The sequence below is a fragment of the Phoca vitulina genome, unplaced genomic scaffold (genome assembly GCF_004348235.1).
Source record: "Phoca vitulina isolate PV1807 unplaced genomic scaffold, GSC_HSeal_1.0 scaffold9, whole genome shotgun sequence".
NCBI lineage: Eukaryota > Metazoa > Chordata > Mammalia > Carnivora > Phocidae > Phoca > Phoca vitulina.
Window position 1 is genome coordinate 27,549,172 of NW_022589712.1, and position 17,096 is coordinate 27,566,267.

A 17,096-nucleotide genomic window follows, 5' to 3' on the forward strand; every position below is an offset into this window, starting at 1 on the left:
TCCATGAGCTATATCCTCATGACAGCCCTAAGGATGTGTCTGACCACCTGATCCTCACATTATACTCTTGTTATGAAAGTAGTGTCCTCTCTATAGGGCCTCCCAAAAACAATATATACTGATTGGTCTAAGAACTAAAAAGAGTTGTACTTTTCCCTGAGTACATTCATTCATGTAACAAATATTTCGTGAGCACCTTCTGTGCACCAGGTATGGTACTAGGGCCACGCCTGCGACAGGACAAAGCCCTTGCCCTTAGGTCTTGGGCACTGAATTGTGTACTCAACCAGGCTTCCCGTTTATGCTGCCGGGAGCAACTTTCTAGGACTTTGAGGTATAGATGTTCAAGCTCCACTCACGGCTTCACTTTATGTTCCTTTTGTTCTGTCTCTTACGTGGTCTTGTTTTTTTATGTGGTAAGCTGTCAAATTTTTTTTTTCTGGGACAAGTAAACAAATATGTAATGTAAATATATATATATTAGACAATATATATATAGTCTATTTTTTGTTGTGTTACTACAAATATATTTTGCTCTTTAAAATTTTCAAGAACTTGTTAAAAATTTAACAATTTTTGCCATTTTTATTTTAATATTATATAAAAATATAAATATTATGCAAAGTTGTTTGTTTTACCAATGTTTCCCTTTCCACCTTTTTTTTTTTTTTTTAACAGATCATCTGCACTTAGGGATTTTTCAAGGAGATTTAGGGAGGTACTGACTGAGGAGGGTTTATGGCATTACTTAGGGATAGTTTCAAGGGTAACTGCTTGAAACTTAGTAGGACCTAAGACTTTTTGCCCAGTGACCAGTTTTGTTGTTTTTTTTTTTTAATTGATAGTACAGAAGTAGGAAAAGAGAAATATAGGGTTAAGGTTATAACATCTAAAAAGATTTGAATAAATGTAAAAAACATGTAAGCTTTTAACTCACAGCATTCCATGTTCTTAAAACATGCCACCAGTCCTTGAGACGATCTCACTCAGTCTGTGTGTCAAGAACATAGTAGATGCTCAATAAATACTGCTGAATCAATCAAATCTACATTAGAGCCCTGTTACTGAACCACAGATATCTCTATACTATGTATAGTATTGTATTCATATATACACTGTATTAGAAAAAGCAACCTTGCTAGGATGTCATAAAATCATAAGTACTCAAGAGATGTAGTTTATTTTAATTTTTACCAACAGCAGTGATTATATTTTACATCAAAAATGACAAATTAAAAATGAAATATATCACTATCAATATAATCTACAGCTCTCCCATATTTTCACCCATTTTACAATACAGAGATCACATTTCAACAGACACTACAAGAGCTACCATAACTTCAATTATTCCTTGGATCTTAAGAAATATGGCTTATGTACCAGGCTTAAATAGTGAGCCAAAGTCTTTATCAGCTGCCTCAAAATTGTTCCAGGGTAAATTTTTAAAATTTGAAATTTTGACTAGCACATAAAAGCATAGTACTATGATATCGATAGTTAATTTATTTCCTGTTAAGTAGCCCTCAGCCAGTCTCCTTTGCTTCTGACTGGGGGAGTACATCTCAGGCTGGCATAGCGAGGCAAACAGGATCATATATCTTTATTGTTTCGTCCCAAGCACAATCAGCCACCTAGAAAACAAAAAGGAAGTAAAAAGAAACGTAATCTACAAACATTCAAGGTCGGCAGCAAAAGCTGAGGTCACTGAGAGTGGAAGCAGATGGCCCGCTGGTAAACATTATTTTCAATAGGAAGAAGGCCTCATTTCCCTCTTAAGGATACATCTCAGGGATTGTTCCCAACTGACGGAAATTGCCTATAAGGATCTCCTGCCTCCCCGCGACCTCACCTTGGCCCCCAGAACTACATCATCCCCTGCCTCCCCGCGACCTCACCTCGGCCCCCAGAACTACATCATCCCCTATACGTCCCAAGAGAAATGTTGAAAAAACCCACTCCTAAAGTGGGAACGAAGGCACATGCTAGGTATCGTGGGGACAGAAAGGAGATAACGTACAGCTCTTGCCTTCTCAGAACGGTTCATTCACGACCTGCGGTGAGAAGCACTCAAGAGACTCTCAGAGGAGGGACTATCTGCATCCAAGTGGGGAGGCGTCGGAAGACTTCACAAATGCTGTGGCATTCACCCTGGCCCTCTTTAGGGGCAGACGTGGGTGCCAAAGACATTCAAGTCTAAGAAGTCATAAAAACATGAAGGGGGCAAAGGCCGTGGTGCTCAGGAACCGGGTGTTAAAAGGCTTGTGAGTATATCAATGTCTCAGAGTCTAAGATTGATACATAAAATCAATGTAGGGGCACCTGGGTGCCTCAGCGGGTCAAGCATCTGCCTTCGGCTCAGGTCATGACCCCGGAGTCCTGGGAACGAACCTGCTTCTCCCTCTCTCACTCCCCCTGCTTATGCTTTCTCTCTCCCTCTGTCAAATAAATAAAATCTTTAAAAAAATAAAAAAATAAAAAATAAAATCAATTGTATCAAATAACAAAGTACTTAGTAACACATTTAATAAAAGACGTGAAAAACAACCACACTAAAAACAAAAACACTGCTGAGAGAAACTGAAGAGGCCTAAATAAATCAGGAAATATGTTCATGGGTTCAATGTTGTTCCGAATTTAATGCTCCCCAAAATAATTTATAAATAATTCATGATCTCAGCAGGCTTTTTAATGAAAATGGACAAGGTGACTTTTAAAGTTTATGTGGAAATACAGAGGACCTAGAATAGCTGAAAGAATCTTGAAAAAGAACAGCAAAAATGTACTTCTTATACTACCTGACTCAAGACTTACCATAAAATTATAGTAATCAAAACAGTGTAATATTGGTATAAGGATATACAAGTAGATCAAGGAACAGAACAGAGTTCAGGAATAGATCCCAACTTGGACAACAGCTTTTCATCCAATGTACCAAAACAATTCAACAGGGGAAGGGAAGTCTTTACAACTAGTGGTGCTAGAAATGGACATCCATATGGAAAAAAAAATGAACCTCAGCCCCAACTTCACACCATAAACAAAGATTAATTTCAGGGGGGATGTGCCATGGACCTAAATATAAAAGCTAAAGGTATAAAGCTTTGAGAAGAAAACATAGAATATATTCTCAATCTGAAGATTAGTGAAGATTTTGTAGACAGGACACAGAAAGCAATAGCCACAAAGATTTGTTAGGTGCAATTGAAAATAAAACTTTTGCTCATCAAAACACACTGTTAAGAAAATAAATAGGTAAGACATAGAGTGGGAGAAAATGCTCTCAAAACCAATGCATCTGACAATATGTATCCAGAATATATGTAAAGAACTACTATAACTCAATCATGAAAAGACAACCCAATTAAAAACGGGCAAAAGACTTTACTAACAGACAAAGATATATGACCAATAAGCAGACGAAAAATAAAATGTTCACCATCATCAGGCATCAGGGAAATGCAAATAAAAATCACAATGCGATACCACCACAGACTCATGAGAATGGCTAAAATCAAAGGCAGACAATATCAAATGTCAGCAGGGATGCAGTGCAGCTGAAACTTGCACACACGGCTGCTATAACCACTTTGGGAAACTGGCTGTTTCTTATGAAGTTAAACATATACCTATCTTTAAACTCAGTAATTCCACTTCTAGAGGTTTATCCTAGACAATGAAAATGGCTTTACGAAACAATGCAGAGCAAGAATGTTCACAGCAACGTCATTCACAATAGCACAGAACCGGAAACAACCAAAATATCCCTTGACAAGAGAAGATAATAAATTGTAGTAAATTCCTACAATGAAGTGCTGCTGAGCAACCCAACAGAGCTATCCATAGGCTCAACAATGTGGTAAGTCTCACAAACATTAAGTTGAGTGAAAGAAGCCAAAAACAAGAGTAACTTACAGGACATTCCATCATATATGTTCTAAAACACGTGAAACTTAATCTAAGATAAAAAAAAATAGGGCAATGTTTGGTTTTGTTTTTTCAGCTGGGGGTAGAGGAGGGGACAGGGAGAGACTGGAAAGAGATAGAAGAGAATTTTGGAGGAAGATGCAAATGTTCTATATTGTGATGGGATGTAGATTACACAGTGTACCCGTCTGTCAAAACATAGACCTAAGACTTGTACATTTGGATGTATGTAACTGATACCTAAATATAGTAAGAATAATAATCCAATAATAATAATAACTGAACGGGGGTGGGACATGAGTAGAGGAATAAATAAAACAAGAATGTTGATAATCGTTGGAAGCTGGGTAAGCGAAGGAAGTTCATTATCCTATTCTGTTAACTTTTTATATGTGTGGAATTTTTCACAATAAAAACAAAAACCAAAAATGTAGACAGTGACATGAAGGATGAAGTGGCATAAGAGAGATTTTGCCTAAAGGTATTTGCACTCTATTCCCCACCTTTAATGGTTACAAAGGCTCCAAGTTTCATAAAGGAACTCACAGTCTCAGTGGACAGTTGAATTATCTGGCTGTCACGGAGTACAAGAACCACTCAGATTGATCTGAACATATTAACTCCTTATCACTCACTAACAGTATTTTAGATCACAATCCAAGCTGGAGAGAGCAGTAGAGACGTAAGCATTAAACACCAGACTCTTCAAGATCCGGTTGCCACCTACTTGTTCGTTTCTTATTGCACCGGGCCCACACACTCAATCCCGGCCTCTTGTTCATGCCTCTGTGCTCTTGTCCTTTCACTGATCCCCTCCCCTGAGTGACCTCTCTATTCCCTCTCTTCCCCTCTCCCCCTCGCCTTGTTCTGTCTGGAGAGAATACCTCTCTTTTGAAGAATCCGGTTAATCATCACTCCCTCTATGAAGTCATTCACAGCACCCATGCTATTCGGCTGTACTTACTTACAGACATGTGTGGCTTCGGCCCTTTGGGGGCACAGACAGTGTCTTGCTATAACACAGTAACTACTCAATAAATATTAGCTCAGAGAGTGTATTTTGCAGAGGAAGACTGCAGACAATAACGTTTTCTTGTGTTCATACTGAAGAAGCAGAGCTGGAACCAGAACTGAAATCTGTTGAGTCTGTCCACCAGAAATAAGTGCCTCATAAAAGGCAAACTGACACTCATTATCTGCCTGGTCCTGCAGTTATATGTTTTTATATCATGGGACACAAAGATCATTATATTAATTTACCCCTCTCATCTATGTATATTTTTTTCAAGTGCTAGACCTTTCCATATGTTATTTACTCGGGACTTATTTGCTCAGAACTTCAATAACTAACAAATATCAAGGCCAATGAATCAGCAAATGTTCATAAATCTATAAATTAATTGGTAAAATAAAAAAGACCTCAAACTGCAAATGATATGGAATTATGAATAGCTGATTCAAATCAATGCAAATAATATTTCTCCATTAACTAACTAAACTCCAGCTAGTGCCACAAGTTTAAAAAAGCTTACAATAAAAAAAAAAAAATAATAGGTAAGAAGAAAAGCGCTTTACTAAACTAACAAGGAGGTGCCTGACTCTCCGCGGTACAGTGGGCTTCCTGGTAAGGAGAGATGGTGGTGTGGTCCCTGGCGGTGGTGGGCGGGGCTCTCATTGATGACCATCACCACCTCATGGCCTCTGGAGGCTCTGCTTCCCACTTAAGAATGGGAGTAAACACAAGGCTCTCTCTTAATGTTCCCTACTACCCATCCGAGGCCAGGCTGAAAGACATTTAAAAAAAAAAGACTTTAAAAATAAGCGTTAACAAAAAGACCGAAAGATAAGTAAAGCGAATGGCATGAAAATAAACAATCTGCTTTACAGGATGAGACTGACTCATTCTTCAGCCGGTCAAACAAAGCGAGGAATCTTCCCTAGCTCCTCTCCTACTTCTTCACGACAAAAGCCATCTTTCCATCCCATCTCCAGGAATACACTCCTGGCTACGAAGACTCCTTCAAGGCCAGACTCGGGATCAAGAACGAGAAGAGATAATAGGGTGTCTCCTTTCTCATCTACTGAAGATCCTCTTTCTCAGTTTCAGCCTCCTATACGGGGACTCACTTCTTTGCCCATGACCTTGCTGTCAGGAAAAACTGAAAGATGGCAATCAGCAAAAGGACTGCTGGGTGTTGTTTCAGCAAAATGCCGGCATTGTCCTAGGGCCTCACAGGGTTACCTTGTTCTGTAGGGGTCTGTGCCTTTCCCTGTCTTTGGGTTATTTTACAACTCTGAAAGTTATAGAAAACTGATAGTAATCAAATGATTCTCATCCATTAAAGTTGCAAATGAATGTCGTCCTGTGGAGATGCAACTGATGCCTCCCCTTGTCCCCCAGAAATCATTCCAAACATTACACTTTTTTGCCCTGTGGATATTGACCAGTTCTGCACCTATTAGGTAAATTCATTTCAGCCTTCAGTGATTGCCTGTTTATATCTGTTCTTTGGTTCCTCTGAGCCAGTTGTAAAATCTTTCATGAGTTACATAAATCTTTGATACATGTTCATGATATATCTGTGTGAGAGTCATGATCGCTATTTTGAAAATTATCCTCTAACATGGTCACATACAGGGAGATAGCTTATTGGCCTCAACAGGGAAATCATTATTTCTATGGAACATAATAACCCTTGTTTTCTCATAGGAGATGAGACAGTAACAGAAAAGCCATTTCATTAAAAAAACAAACATGAAATGGAGGGAATGGACAGGTAATTATACTAGGAAAAAAAGCTAAGAATAATTGTTAAAATTAGGCATGAAATTGTCTACATCTCTTGGCAGCAAAGATAAAAAAAAAGCAAACAATAATGCAAGAAACGCAAATATCAGGACCAATTTACCAGTTCATCAGAAGAAACCAAGTTTTTCCTAGCACTTGCCTGGCTATAAGAGAAATATATAATATGCTTCCATTATAAAAGTCATTCAGTGCCAAAAGAGTGGTTTTACAAGAGATACAAAGTCATTCTTCATATGGCTGTTTTTAAAATAAACATCTCAACCCTCAAATAAGCCAAAAGTATACTATTCAACTGTAGTTTCCTGAGGGCATTTCTATAGGGTAGTGGTTCTCAAGAGTTAGTGTACATTAGAATCATCTGGAGAATGTGTGAAAACACAGAGGCCTGTTCCCCATCCTCAAAGTATTCCTTCTCAAAGTGCGGCCCTGAGATCAGCTTCACTGATATCTCCTAGGGCTGATGTACACCCTGGGATCTTCAAATCAAGTCCACAGAAGGGATTCAGAGAGTCTAAAGATGCAACATTTTGTGTGTATATACATCTGTGGGGGAGGGGAGAGAGACTCAATCATTTTCTTCAGTTTCTCAACCCCTGACCCCAAAAGTTTAATCCGGAGCATTCCCCAGCAGAGCATCATAATCACCTAGGGAACATTCTAAAATGCAGCCAAAATTGAGAACCTCTGATATAGAACCTCTGATGTAGATCAATTTTCTTAACTGGGCTTTTGTCATGTGCACGAACCTGGAGTTCTTCGGTAGTATCTCATGTACGGGAATTTTTTGCTGTTGACTAAACATTAAAAAATAAATGAATGAATAAATGAATGAACAAATGAACGAAACCAAAATTTAGTGGGGATTCAAATACTCTTGAGGGAGAATTCTCTTCCTTTCTCGAGGAGAAAGAAGAGGTTCATTTGCAACTAATATGGAAAACATCCTATGCCGTATTTTCACATTTATTTGAAACTGAAGTTTCAAATCTGGTAGGCTGATATGTGGTAGGAAGGTGGTGAACTGGGAGGAGGACCAAGAAAAAAAAACATGACTGAACGCTCTCTAAAGGACACTAGCCCCACCTGAAGCATCCCTACCCCCAAAGTTTATGTAGCTGCTTGATCCTGTTCTACATGAGGCAGTATCCAGAATTTCTACTTAAAACACATAAGAAAATTTTATTAATCATGTAAGCTATGGTTAAAACCAATAGGTTGATTTATTTTTTTATTTGATATTTGCACCCTGCTGAGTTCTAAATGGGCTTAAGTGGTTTATAGATTAATGCACAGGGCCAAATAAAATAAATACAGATTCAGGGGAGAATGTCTGTTCTAAAGGGAACAAATGGAGCAAAAGCTTTCAGGCATCAGAGCTGAGCACATTACAACACCTGTAGAATAAATTAGGCTCTGTGCTTTGTGGTAACTAGGGAGAAAATGAGAGCATGCTGGGTAAGACGGTTTCTGTTCTCTAACAACATGCACATATGGATGTAAACACTTTTGTATAATTAAACCCGAACAGGATTTTCAGCAATTATACATCTTGGTCAAATCTGTATTCCTGTGTTTTGTAGAGTAGACCTTTAGTAAATGCTGTTGAATGAATGAATGAAATAGTGAGTGAGTGAGTGAATCCATGCAGTGGTTTTCTTCCTCCAGAGATTTTCTGGAGTAGAGCCTCACCCATGGTAAGAAGCACCTGGTCAGGTGTGAGGTCAGAGATCTGGGTGAAGGCAACAAGTTGTATGGGAATGGGGAATATATGGGATTGTTGAGTGTCATGAATATTATTTAAAGAGATTTCACAGGGAGCCTTCTTTTATGTCCCAGGAACTCTTAGTCCAATATTCCTCTACACTACAAGGCTGTGTAAAACATAATTCATATATATGTGTATATATATATATATGTATATATATATATACATGCACATTTATATTCATCCATTTATTTAACAAATATTTATCGGGTATGTCCTCTGTCAGATGCATGCTGAGGACATTACAGTAAACAAGATGGTCCTGGTCTCTGACCCCAAAGATCTGGAGTCTGGCAAAGAGATGGATAAATAGACATCTACAATGCAGAGAAATATGGACAATGATAGACGAATTATAGGATCCAGTAGAGGTAGGGGTCACTATAACCAAATGTGAGGAAAGTGGATATATTCAGGAAGAAATATCATCTAAGCTGTGGCTTAAAGGAGAAGGATGCCTCGGCCAGACAGCATTTGGTGTTGCTATTGTTTGCTGGAGGTGGGGGACACACTAGAGAGAAGGAAAGTGTTCTAGGCAGTGGAATAAATAAGAATAAATGAAGACCTAAAAGTTCTAGCTTTAAAACAACTAAACTGCATTGTAACTCCTCAGATGAAACTCTTAATCTTTGGAGACAGGCTTTTTTTCTGACTCATGTCTGACTCCCGTCTAGGGTTTCTTGAGGGCTGGCTGCCAAGGCCTATCTTGTTTGACCCCCGCCCCCGACGGTGAGTGTGCACATGGATACCACAGAGTAGGAGCCTCCAGACTCTACCTCTTCTGCCCGAGGATATTCAAGTGGAAAATGTATCCCTTAATCTGCATGCCTCCACTGTAGTACATGTCATCCCTATGCTCTCTGAATTTCCCTTAATCTCACATCAAAACACACATCTTTTCATTAAAATTCAGAATTAAAGTTACCAACATTATAGGTAAAATGTTTGTCAAAATGTTATATTTCTTCACTTAATGTAAAACTTGAAGACAAAATCTTCCTCATTATTATTTTAAAAATCTTCTATCTTCTAGGTAGTGAACAATAACTAATAGGATAAAATTCCATATAAGTTCAATTTTTAGTTATTTTATTTTCACTTTTAATAGCAAAACAAATATTCCTAAGTTTTAAGAAAAAGCACACTAATTAGAAATATGAATTACTCACTATGTCAATTCTTTAAAACATAATGAAGGCTTCTTGAAAAACGGAATAGAAATTTCTTATTACTCTCAATTTTGTGGACATTGCTTTTTGCCCTTGGGAAACTTGTTCAATTTACTGTAATTATCTGTACGACATACGGCCTTTTTAGTAAAAATGAACAAGAGGAACAGGCAGAAGGATGAAGAGAGAATGAAAGAAATCCCTAACAGTCAACTCTAAATTTGGAAAAAGCAGCCCAGTTATTATGTCGCAGTGTATTGAATTACGGGCTAAAGAAAGAACATGTTTTACCTATTCAACCAACTTACAGGAGGAAGTGACTACAGAGAAGAACATGGTTTATTATGTTAATGATGGAGTTTAAGTAAAAGTAAGGAAAGAGTTGACTTGATATACTAAAAATCCTTTTCATTCATTCATTCATTCATTTATTCAATATTTATTTAGTATCATTTATTCAATATCTATCGTGTAGTTTGCATTAATCTACTCTGTATTTCCTGGCACAGAGCTGTCACTCAAATATTTACTGAAGCAAAAAACAAAAGGAGAGAAGGAAGAGAAGAACTTGTACCGGACTCTGAAAGGCAGAAGTGGGGAAGAGTGAGGGGAACAGTGGCAAACACATGGAGATGACAAATTACAAAATATAATTGGTATATAACAGAGGGATTACATGGAATGGTGGGAAATACAATTAGAAAGCAGTACAGATTATAGTGAATCTTAAAAGCAACATTAAAAATTCAGACTCGGGGCACCTAGGTGGCTCAGTTAAGCAACTGACTCTTGATTTCGGCTCAGGTCGTGATCTTGGGGTCCTGGGATTTAGTCCCACCTCAGGCTCCCTGCCCAGCGGGAGTCTGCTTGGGATTCTCTCCTTCTCCCTCTGCCCCTCCTGCTTGTTCTCTCTCTCTCTCTCTCCCTCAAATAAATTAATTTAAAAAAGTAAAAGTCCCTTATTAAAGATACATAATTTATCTAGAATCCTGCATATTAAAAATTATTTTTCTTGTGTATCACACACAAAGGCACACACAGTTGCTGCCACGCAAATGTAATTTTTTCCATTGTATTTTCTAACTTGATTACTGACATCTACATGGTATTCATTTTTGCATGTTTATTTTTACTGATCTTATTGAACTCATAATTTTTAACAGGCTTAAAGTTGATGTTCTGGATTATAACACTGACAATCATATGGAGTTGATACGAATACCTTTGTCAATATTTCTACCTTTTAAAGATATTTATATCCCATTTTGTTTTCTTCTATTACTAATTGGCCATGCCTCTTAGAACCATGTTGATTATCCTAGTGAAGATGGTCATTCTCATCTTGTTCCTACCTTTAATGAAGCCACTGATAGATTTCAGGTCAAGGACTAACAAAATCAGATTTGCATTATGGAAAGCTCTCCCCAGAAGCAGCGTTGAGAATCCGTGGAATGATGAAAAGAGCTCCGAGACCAGTTGGGAGATTACTGCAGTAACCATGGCAGAGATACTAATAAATGCTTATCTAAGGCAATGGAGCTAGAAGGGAATGGCCCAGATTTCAGAGATACTGGTGAGGAGAAATTTATAAACTTGACGCCCACTTGAATTTAGGGAGACAAGCAAACTAGGATGACTTCTCAGGTCTGGCCCATCATGCAATCAATTGAGCAGTTAGGAATACCAGGGTAAAAGTAAGACATCTATTGCAACCACACAGTAAATGCAGTTGGATAAATGGGACAAGCATCCCTAGCATATAATTAAATGAATTGATATTAAAGGGTGTCTACTTCTGTAAGGATGGTAAGAAGAAACTGGAGATGAAGACATTTGGCAAAGTGGTAAAGAAGATGAGGTTAGTACAATTAGCATTAAAGCAACAGGATGAGAAGATTTTTCTTTAAACAAATCTAAATCATATAGCTAAAGAAGAAGGAAATTTGGGAAAAGGCTAACTTGGTTTTCGGGGGTTTCCTGGTGACTTTTTGGGCTTAACATCTGAATGATGAAAGGGAGACAGATACAAGGGTGTAAAAAGAGAATGTTGATTTTGAGAGAGTAAAAGCAGCAGGTAAACCTACTAATTCTTGATGTCTAATAATGGAAGAAAAGCCAAATTTACTGGTAGGGAGACAGGACAGTGAGGGCAAGTGAGTTTTGAAAATAGAGAACAGAACTGGCTGAAGATCTAAAAGCACTGTGTACATCTGAGGAAGCAAAGACCTGCATGAGGAAGTCAGTGAGAAAATCAGGAACCCACTGGAAAAGGGAGAAACAGAGATAGAACACAGATATTGTGAGGTGATAGAGAGGGAAGAAGATATTTATTCTTGCTTATTTTTACAATTAAGTAGCAAGTAAGGTCACGTGTCCAGAGTGTTAATGATACTGTGGGAGGCTGAGAAAAGATATTGTGGAGAATGAATGGGCTAGAAAATCATTATTTTTTTATTTTATTATTTTTTTAAAGATTTTATTTATTTGACAGAGCACAAGCAGAGGGAGAGAGAGGGAGAAGCAGGCTCCCTGCTGAGCAAGGAGCCTGATGTGGGACTCGATCCCAGGACCCTGGCATCATGACCTGGGCCGAAGGCAGCCGCTTAACCGACTGAGCCACCCAGGCGTCCCATGAATGGGCTAGAAAATCAAAATGACTTCAAACGTAAGTTGAGTAGGACCAAGAGCCCAGATGAAATTTTTGTGAAAATGTAGTTTGTGGTGTGCCAAGTCAGCATTTTTGCTTGGTTTCTCAGAAGCGATGACAATGAGCAAGAAAGTGGGTGATTCAGGATTGGGAGCCGAGGCAGCAGAGACTAAGATGTCAATAATTCTGCAAACTCTCACTGCAAGGGTTGTCCATGAAGCCCAGCAAGCAGTAGACACAGATTAACACATCCACCTTAGGGATACACCAAGGTCCTACCAAGCTGAGCCTCAGAATGTTTTACAGCTGGGGGAAAACAGGCCCTTGTTATATAATTTTCAGCTACAAATCACACAATTATGAGAGCATCAAAGAGGAAACAACAGAGACTAATAATGCCTGAGGACACTGGATGCTTCTGGCACATGTTCTTTTCAGCTCTAAAGCTAGTCTGTGACAGATGCAGAAAATATCACCTCCGATAAAAGGTGAAAAGAATTTAGTTATCTTAACTACCAATAATGCTGGTCTTCTTTTACAATTGAATTTTCCAACTTCATACTGAGAATTGCAAAATATTTTTATCCACTGTCAACTCGTAAAGGTGGCATCTAAGACTGTGGGTAGAGAGATTTGAATCAAAACATGAGCTGAATTTTTAAATGATGCCTAATTTTTAAAAATTTCTTTATAAATTTGTTCTTTAAAAAAAAGTTACATTAGTTTTACGTGTACAACATAATGTTTCAATATACGTATATATTGCTAAAATTTTTTTTTACTAAAATGTCAAGGAAGTCAAAGATACTTTTAAAAACACATCTATAGAACTGGTTTAAATCAGAGCCAAATTTAAGCATCTTCCACGAAACAAAATGAAAATATACAAAATTTCTTTTGCCCTAAAAAATGCCTTTGTAAAGTGCATACATGGTCCTATCATGGATGGTCTAGGATATTCACTCATTAAAGATTATATTTACCAAGAATTTTAGGAGTCCCAGAAGATAGATTTACATATGTAATATAACCACAACTATGAAAAATATGCATACATATGGAAAACGACTGGAAGAGTAGTTACTTTTGGGAAGGATGGGGGCAAGATGTAGAAAGAAGCATGAGAGAACTTTTTGAGATTCTGGTAGGGTTCTGTATCTTAACCTGAATGGTGGTTACACAGGTGTGGTCATTTCTTGATAACTTACTGAGCTGCTCAATTAAAATATGTGTATTTTCCAACAAGGAGGTTACACTTCAAATAAAAATTTCTTAAAGAAAAGACTGAAAAGAAACATACTAATATGGTGTAACAGAGATTCTTTCTAACGTGGTAGGACCATGGGTAATCGTTTCTCTTTTTTTTTTTAATATTTTTATTTATTTATTTGACAGAAAGAGAAACAGCGAGAGGGAACACAAGCAGGGGAGTGGCAGAAGGAGGTGCAGGCTTCCTGCCGAGCAGGAAGTGCGATGCGGGGCTCGATCCCAGGACCCTGACCTGAGCTTAACGACTGAGCCACCCAGGCGCCCCAATCTTTTCTCTTTCTTCTGAATGTAATTTCCCAATTTCATCACAAGAAAAAAGATCAACTTTATTAAACATATAAAGATTCTATTTTGGAATGAACTAATAAAGTCTACTTTAAAAGAGATTAAAAAGAGAAATAACTGTCTCCCAAAAGGCATGTGTAACAATATGTAAACCTATACCCAGATTATAAATACTAAACTAAATATCAATGAGCATTCAAAGGAGCAGAGTTGATACTATAGAGCACAAAGTCAGGAATTCTAAAAATATATTAATACAGAAAATCCCCATTATACAAACGGGTATATTACAGGTCCAGAATCATATGCCTAAAAACAGAAAAAGGGTATCCGATTTAGAAATAATAAGGATAAGAGAGACAAGAGAAAATGCCAGGACTGTACAAATCATGATCAGAGGGAAAAAAAAAAATCAAAGAAAAATTTTCTGAACTGAAAGGTAACTTCAGCCTGGTTAACAAGAGAGGGGATAGAGCATTTCTCAGCAATTATCCTCAAAGAATGACCCTAGATACTTATTTGTCAAGTTTTAAACCTTTAAAGACAAGATCTTACATCTGTCAAGAAGAAAGGAGGTATAAGAATACTTTTGGATCTCATTTTTCAGATCTCTAAGAAAGAAGAAGCTAAAAAGAAAAAGGAATTATAAATATAAGAACTCAGATAAATCTCTTTTAAGATAAAGGATATATTAAGATACAAAGACCTAAAGTAACATCAGCAAAATCCAACAGCTGTTAAGATCACAAGAGACAACAAGTTTTTGAAAACAGATGGAAAGGTACTTTCTTAAAGGTGAGAGGAAGATACTTTCTAAGAGAATAAAATATGAACAAAGGGTGACATTAATATGCAATCGGTAAACTTAACCACATATTGTGAGAATAAAAGATAAATATGTCAAAAATAACTTAAAGTACCAACTATACCAACAAAAGGTTAATGTTATAGGTCTAAATGGTTGCAGCTACTCCTATCAAGAAGTAGAGTCTATTTTTCTTACTCTTTGAATCTGAGCTGGCCTCATGACTTGCTTTGCAACAGATGGGCTGCTGCATGAACTTCTAAGTCTAGTCCTGGAGATGTCTGGCAGCTTTTACTCTTGCCCTGTTGGAAACCTACAACTGCTAAGTAAAGAAGCCCGGGCTCATCTGAAGACACATGACTCAAGACGACAATCAGCAATGCACCCTAGACACGTGAGTGAGGCCTTCTTAGAACACCCAGCTCTAGTTAAGTCACCAGATGACTGGAGTCACATGAAGGACCCCAGGTGAGACCAACAGAACTGCTTGGCTGAGTCCAGCCCAAATTGCTGACTCACAGAATTGTAAGCAAAGAAAATTGATGTTTAAGCCATTAAGTTGTGGGAGAGTTTGTTCGCAATAAATAACAGAGATAAAATAAGTGAGAGAAAAATAGGGACATGCTTCAAGAACTTGATCTCTTGTATCTCCCTACAAGGGAGTTCAATGCTACTTGGCAAAAACATAAATACTACAAATAATACAAATGATTGTGTGAAAATGTGTTCATGCTAGATATGCAAAGAAAGATACTGGTTGAGGCATCATCTTAGTTTGATAAAAAGAAGAGGGATGCCTGGGTGGTTTAGTCGGTTAAGCATCTGCCTTCAGCTCAGGTCATGATCCCAGGGTCCTGGGATCAAGCCCTGGATCAGGCTCCCTGCTCAGTGGGGAGCCTGCTTCTCACTTGCCCTCTGCCCCTCCTCCCTGCTTTTGTTCTCTCGCTCTCTCCCTCTCTCTCAAATAAATAAAAATTTTTTTAAAAAAGGAAAAAAGAAATTTTTAAAGATAAACTTATAGGGAGAAGAATAGACAAACTCGTCACTGAAAATATTATACGGAAAGTAACAAGATCCTAGATCTTGGGAGTTAGAAAAGCCTCTTCTTCGAATCCCAAATCCAACAGGTTACAAAGTCTGGACCTAGTGAGTTTCTCAAAGTCTCTCACATATCTACCACATTTAATCTGTCTTTTAATTTGGATGTTTAGACCATTTACATTTTTCCTTTCCTTTCCCTTTCATTTTTCTTTTTTTTTCTTTCTCTTCTCTTCTCTGCTTTTCTTTTCTTTAGCAAGCTCTACACCCAACATGGGGCTTGAATTCATGACCCTAAGACCAAGAGTCACATGCTCTACCGACTGAGCCAGCCAGGCACTCCTAGACCATTTATATTTAATATAATTGTTGAAATAGTTTGATTTAAAGGCTACTACATATAAGATCGTGTCCTTGGCAAAGAGAGATTAACTTTACTTCTTCTTTTCCAATTTAGATGCCTTTCATTTCTTTTTCTTGACTGATCTAACTAAAACTTCCAATACTATATGTTTAATAAAAATGGTGAAAGCAAGCACCTTGTCTTATTCCTGAGAAAAGCTTTCAGTTTCTCACCATTGAGTGATGTTGGCTGTAGGTTTTTCTATATGGGTTTTATTATGTTGAGGTAGTTATTTTTTATAATTATCTTCATGATTGGCTTAATAGTTATAGCTCTTTTTCTAAAACTTACTAGATGTTAACTCGGGTTTAGAATAAACATCTTGAATTTATCACAATCTACCCTCAAATACTGTATCACTTCACATATAGTAATAACTTCATAGTGTACTTCCAATTCTTCCCTCATTTTATTACTGTCATGCATTTTACTTTTGTACATGCTATGAGCTCTACGATATACTGTATGCAAATAAAATGCATACAATACTATTTTTGCTTTAGGCAAAAATTTTCAGAGCGACAAAATTAAGTTAAAAAGTGTCTTGTATATTTACTTCATTTTTGCCATTTCTAGTTACTTTATTTTTTTCTTCTTTCTTTCCTTCCTTCCCTCCCTTCCTTCCTCCCTTCCCTTACTTTTCCTTCCTTTTTTCCTTCCTTTCTTCCCTACCTCCCTTCCTCCCTCTGTCTGCCTCTTTCTTTTCATTTTGGTCTGGGTATATTTCTTCTGACATTTCTTGTAGCACAGATGTGCTCTGAGCTTTTGTCTGAAGTTTCCTTATTTCCCCTTCTTTTTTTTAAATGATTTTATTTATTTGAGAGAAAGAGAGCAGAGCCTGTGAGAGAGAGCACAAGCAGTGGGAGGGGCAGAGGAAGAAGGAGAAGCAGACTCCCCACTGAGCAGGGAGCCTGACAGGGGGCTGGGTCCCAGGACCCTGGGATCATGACCTGAGCCAAAGGCAGACACTTAACCACCT

The 17,096-nt window shown here is 37.7% G+C and overlaps 1 protein-coding gene across 1 annotated transcript in view; it reads right to left on the reverse strand.

Annotated features, from left to right (window-relative positions):
* Window positions 1-589: 589 nt before the first annotated feature.
* The window catches only part of PEX7 (peroxisomal biogenesis factor 7), an 83,250-nt gene continuing 66,743 nt past the window's right edge, over window positions 590-17,096 (reverse strand). Inside the window, exon 10 of the mRNA XM_032407802.1 lies at window positions 590-1,634. Coding sequence (XP_032263693.1) covers window positions 1,566-1,634 — 69 coding nt within the window. The 3' untranslated portion in view covers window positions 590-1,565. The remainder of the gene's footprint in view (window positions 1,635-17,096) is intronic.